Raw genomic sequence first — 3,951 nt, 5'->3', positions numbered from 1 at the left:
GCTGCTCGCGTGTCCGCGCTCCCCGCGTGGGTCTTCTCCCCCCCGGCTCCTTTTCTTTATTAAACTCTTAATTTCTTCCTTTGTGCCACCGCCGGGAAGTTTGAGAGGCGGCGAGGGATGAGGTGTCGGGTCGCTGCGAGGCCGGGCAGGGTCTTCTCTTTTAATATTTGGAAGGCGGAGGGTGGGGGGGGAAGAAGGCGAAGCTGGAAATTGTGTGTTTTGGGGGAGCGTGGCTGCTTGGGTTTATTTCGCGTGGTTATTGTCAGAAAAGTCGAGGTTTCTTGCTCGCTGAGCGTGGAGCCAGCGATGCGGTCGCACCTTAATTCTGGAGGGAAAAAAAAAAAAAAAAAGAAAAGAAAAAAAACCAAAAAAAAACAAAAACAAAGAGGGGGACGGGGACGAAGGGGAAATAAAGGAAAAGGAGGGAAAGTCCAGCCGGTGGAACTGGTTGACAACGTTGCTTTTTAGGATATTCTTGTTCCTGAGCGTTTCACGTCCTCTTTGAACCCAGCATTGTGCTACGTGGGTTTTCCTTTCCATTTGCTAACCTGCAAGGAATATTGGGGAGCAAAAGCACTCTGAAATTGGTAAAAACGTTGTGAAAGAGCTGTGCTTTGTTAAGCATTACTTTCTTTTTCTTATTTTTTTTTTCTTCTTTTCTCTCTCTCTCTTTTTTTTTTTTTTCCAAGGCAGTTTAGGAATTTCATATGCTTGTCTGCAACTCATTGGAAATTATGCGCCATATTGAAAGTGACATATAATTATAATAATTACGGGCAATGAAAAGCGTGGCAATAATAGTAAATGTCCTACAGCTGTGAAGCTTCTGCATGAATTGATTTTAAAAGTGACTGACATTAAACCAGCTTGTGGCACGGGGGAACGCATTCATACATAGGTATTTCTGGAGGGCGGTGGGGAAAGGGGATGGGGGGCAGGAGATTCTGTTACACCGCGTTTTCCCCCTGCCAAGCTGCAGAAAACGGTATCCGAAACAGGCTGGGCTCGTGCTTCCAGTCCTAAATCCCCACCAGAGAAAAAAAAAAAAAAAAAAAAAAAAATTCCCCAAACCCAGGAAAAAGTTTGCCATGCACGAGATTCCTCTTGGGTACGGAGCAGAAATGTCCCCCACCCCATCCCAGCAGAGTCAGCCCCTCCACAGGAGCCATCGAAAACGCTTGCAAGTGAAAATAATATAAAAAATAAATCTATTCTTTTTTAAGAGCTCATTAGACTTAGTTTAGATTTTTTAATCCCCCCCCCCCCCCCCCCCCCGCAATGGGGGCTGTATTCCTGGAGCTGAGAAGCTACTCGTTTCGCAGGGCAAATTCCCTTGAAATCTGGACTTTTTTGCCATACACTTCACTTTGATTTGGGTATATGAAGGAAGGGACCAGATGTTTGAAAGATGCTAGGCAAATGTTAGGTATCTTTGGTAGATAAATGAGAGCATATTTTTGCCCGTTTCCTTGATTTATTATGTATATGGAGAGCGTTTCGTCATAACTCTTTGTACTGTAACAATAAAAAAAGAGCGATACTAAAGCAGAATGTCAGCGAGGAAATACTGTTGGTGAAAGGTCTTCCATTTAAGATTAGACAAAAAGGGGGAAAACCAGATTTATCTCTCCACTGTAACTTCCGTGTGCTTGGAGTGGCTTGTCCTTGCAGATTAGGAGACAGGGTCCTACAGAGAGGGGGGGGCTCTCCCCCAGCTCCCTGCTCCTTGGGAATGGCAAGTTCCCCTGGAAAAGGGAAAGACAATCACACTAATGACAGGGCGGTGTGCGTGGGATCGAAGACTTTGTTTTTATTAGAGAATTCCATGTTCATACCTAAGACAAACTCCAAACACAACACGTACAAAAATTAATAAAATAGAACTTTTCTTGTTGGTGCTGTTGCTTTTGCAATCCTTTTAGGTAGTACTCGTTCTTTCAGTAGATTTTCCTTTTTCTAAAAAAAAAAAAAAAACCAAAAAACAAAACCGAACCAAAACAACAAAACTAATTACAAAGACCCCAGGGCTTGATTAATTTACCAAAGGTGAAAAAAAAAAGAAAAATTAAAAAAAAAATCCAACCTATGTCAACCGTGCATGAAACATTTTTACAAAATTAAGACAATAAACACCCCAAATGACATATATTGCAGCACTTCCATTAAATACAAGAGTTAGCAGATTACTAACAGTGACACCAAGGGTAGAAACACGGGTAGGAGTCCTTTTTTTTTTTTTTTGTCTTTTCTCTTTCCCTTTCTTTTCCTCCTTCTCTCTCTATCTCTTTACTTTTTTATTATTATTATTTCATTTCGGGGGGTGGAGTGGGAGGGGAGGGAGGTCTAGGAAGGAAAGAAAAAATTAAAAAACGCAACTAGAAGCCTGATTTTTTTTAGGTTTTTTTGTGTGGGTTTTTTTTTTTCCCCTGGACACGCCATCACTGGGAACACGAGTCCATGGCATTGGTGGCCCAAACTTTCTGGCTGTTGCCACTGCTGCAGAGGGCTTGTCCCACCAACGTGCAGGTTCTCCCTGTCCTCGCAGCCAGCCCACACCCCCCTCACCCTCTCGGCTCTCACACACACTCACTCACTCCCTCTCTATTTCTTTTTTTTTTTTTTCTTTTTTTTTTTTACTTTTTTTTGCGTGTGTTTTAAATAATACTTTCACTCCGCCGTTTTCTCCTCCTCCTCCTCCGCGCTCAGCTGCGAGGAGTTGAGCAATTTATTCTCTTTTTTCCACTTCATCCTGCGGTTCTGGAACCAAATTTTGATCTGCCGCTCCGTCAGGCAGAGGGAATGGGCGATCTCGATCCGCCGGCGCCGGGTCAGGTAGCGGTTGAAGTGAAATTCCTTCTCCAGCTCCAGGGTCTGGTAGCGGGTGTAGGTCTGGCGGCCTCGGCGGCCGCTGGGCCCGAAGGAGGAACCTGTGATAAAAAAAAAAAAAAAAAAAAAAAAAAGAAGGAAAAAAATAGGAACGAGGTAGGAACAAAATTGGGGGGGTCAATGGGGAAGTTAAAAAAAAAAAAAAAAAAAGGAATAGGAAGGAAAGGAAAATGAGGGGAAAGCCCTGAGGTTGAGTGGATCCGCGGAGATGCTGGCTAATCCGCGGGGATGCTACGCCCCGCACCGCGGCTGTGTGCGGAGGGGTGTGTGCCCGCTCCCCTGCCCTCCAAAAGCTTTGGCCAACCCCAACATAAGCCCCGGCGGCTCTGAGGCCCCTCCGTGCGCGCAGGGAGGCTCCGCACCCGCGGAGGCTCCGCAGCCGCGCTGTAGGCAGCAGGGCAGAAGGGTTAATGCTGGAGCTGCCAGGCTGCAGGCAGGGCTGGGGAGACAGGGCAAGATCTATCTTATTCCGGGATGAAAAATCGCAAGGTGTTCTCAGCCCCCCCCGCCCGCCCCCGCTATTTTCCACCCTACCGGCAACTGTAATAGATCTGAGCATTTAAGCAATAATGAAGTGAATCGATCTGCCCAAACTCTACATTAAAGAGGACACAACACTTTATGTCCCTGCGCTAATGGACATCAATTTGGAACTTAAAAGGCAACAAATGCATCTAAACATGGGAAGGAGGGTGGTGAGCCTCTGTTATTTTCCTCCCCCCCCTCTTATTTTTTATTTTTTTTTTTTCTGATTGAGGAAACAGCACTTAAAGAAGTCATATATCACCAGGGGGAAAAAAAAATCTCCCCTGGCAGACTTTTCATTACGTGCGAGTTTCATTAAAAATGCAGCCCTCTCCTTTCAAGTATTTAAAGACTTTTATATTATTTAACTCCAGGTCGGGCAGCCAGCGAGAGAGGGAGCTGCGTGGGGGTGTGGGTCCGTGCGTGTGTAAAGTCATCCCGCTCTGATTTAGAAAAGATATCTCCCTGTGCGTGTGGGGGAAAGACAGAGACAAATCGGTGTAGCTGAGTGACACGCAAACTGGAATGTGAAAAAAAAAA

The 3,951-nt window shown here is 45.3% G+C and overlaps 3 protein-coding genes and 1 long non-coding RNA gene across 5 annotated transcripts in view; 1 reads left to right on the top strand and 3 right to left on the bottom strand.

Moving 5' to 3' along the window:
* Nucleotides 1-3,951, bottom strand: part of HOXB4 (homeobox B4) — a 35,224-nt gene that overhangs the window by 22,900 nt on the left and 8,373 nt on the right. The window lies entirely within an intron of this gene.
* The window catches only part of HOXB3 (homeobox B3), a 64,733-nt gene that overhangs the window by 52,475 nt on the left and 8,307 nt on the right, over nucleotides 1-3,951 (bottom strand). The gene's annotated exons all lie outside the window — the stretch shown is intronic.
* The window catches only part of LOC106897976, a 13,422-nt gene that overhangs the window by 4,348 nt on the left and 5,123 nt on the right, over nucleotides 1-3,951 (top strand). The window lies entirely within an intron of this gene.
* LOC106897975 (homeobox protein Hox-B6-like) overlaps nucleotides 1,787-3,951 on the bottom strand; it is a 3,170-nt gene continuing 1,005 nt past the window's right edge. The window contains exon 2 of one of the 2 annotated variants that reach the window (XM_014959001.1): nucleotides 1,787-2,933. In XM_014959001.1, the coding sequence (XP_014814487.1) occupies nucleotides 2,668-2,933 (266 nt within the window). In that variant the 3' untranslated portion in view covers nucleotides 1,787-2,667. The remainder of the gene's footprint in view (nucleotides 2,934-3,951) is intronic. The other variant, XM_014959002.1, reaches the window with a different exon arrangement.

Source organism: Calidris pugnax, unplaced genomic scaffold (genome assembly GCF_001431845.1).
Source record: "Calidris pugnax isolate Ruff unplaced genomic scaffold, ASM143184v1 scaffold335, whole genome shotgun sequence".
Taxonomy (NCBI): Eukaryota; Metazoa; Chordata; class Aves; order Charadriiformes; family Scolopacidae; genus Calidris; species Calidris pugnax.
The sequence above is the reverse complement of the archived record's forward strand: the minus strand, read 5'-3'. Positions and strand labels throughout refer to the sequence as shown.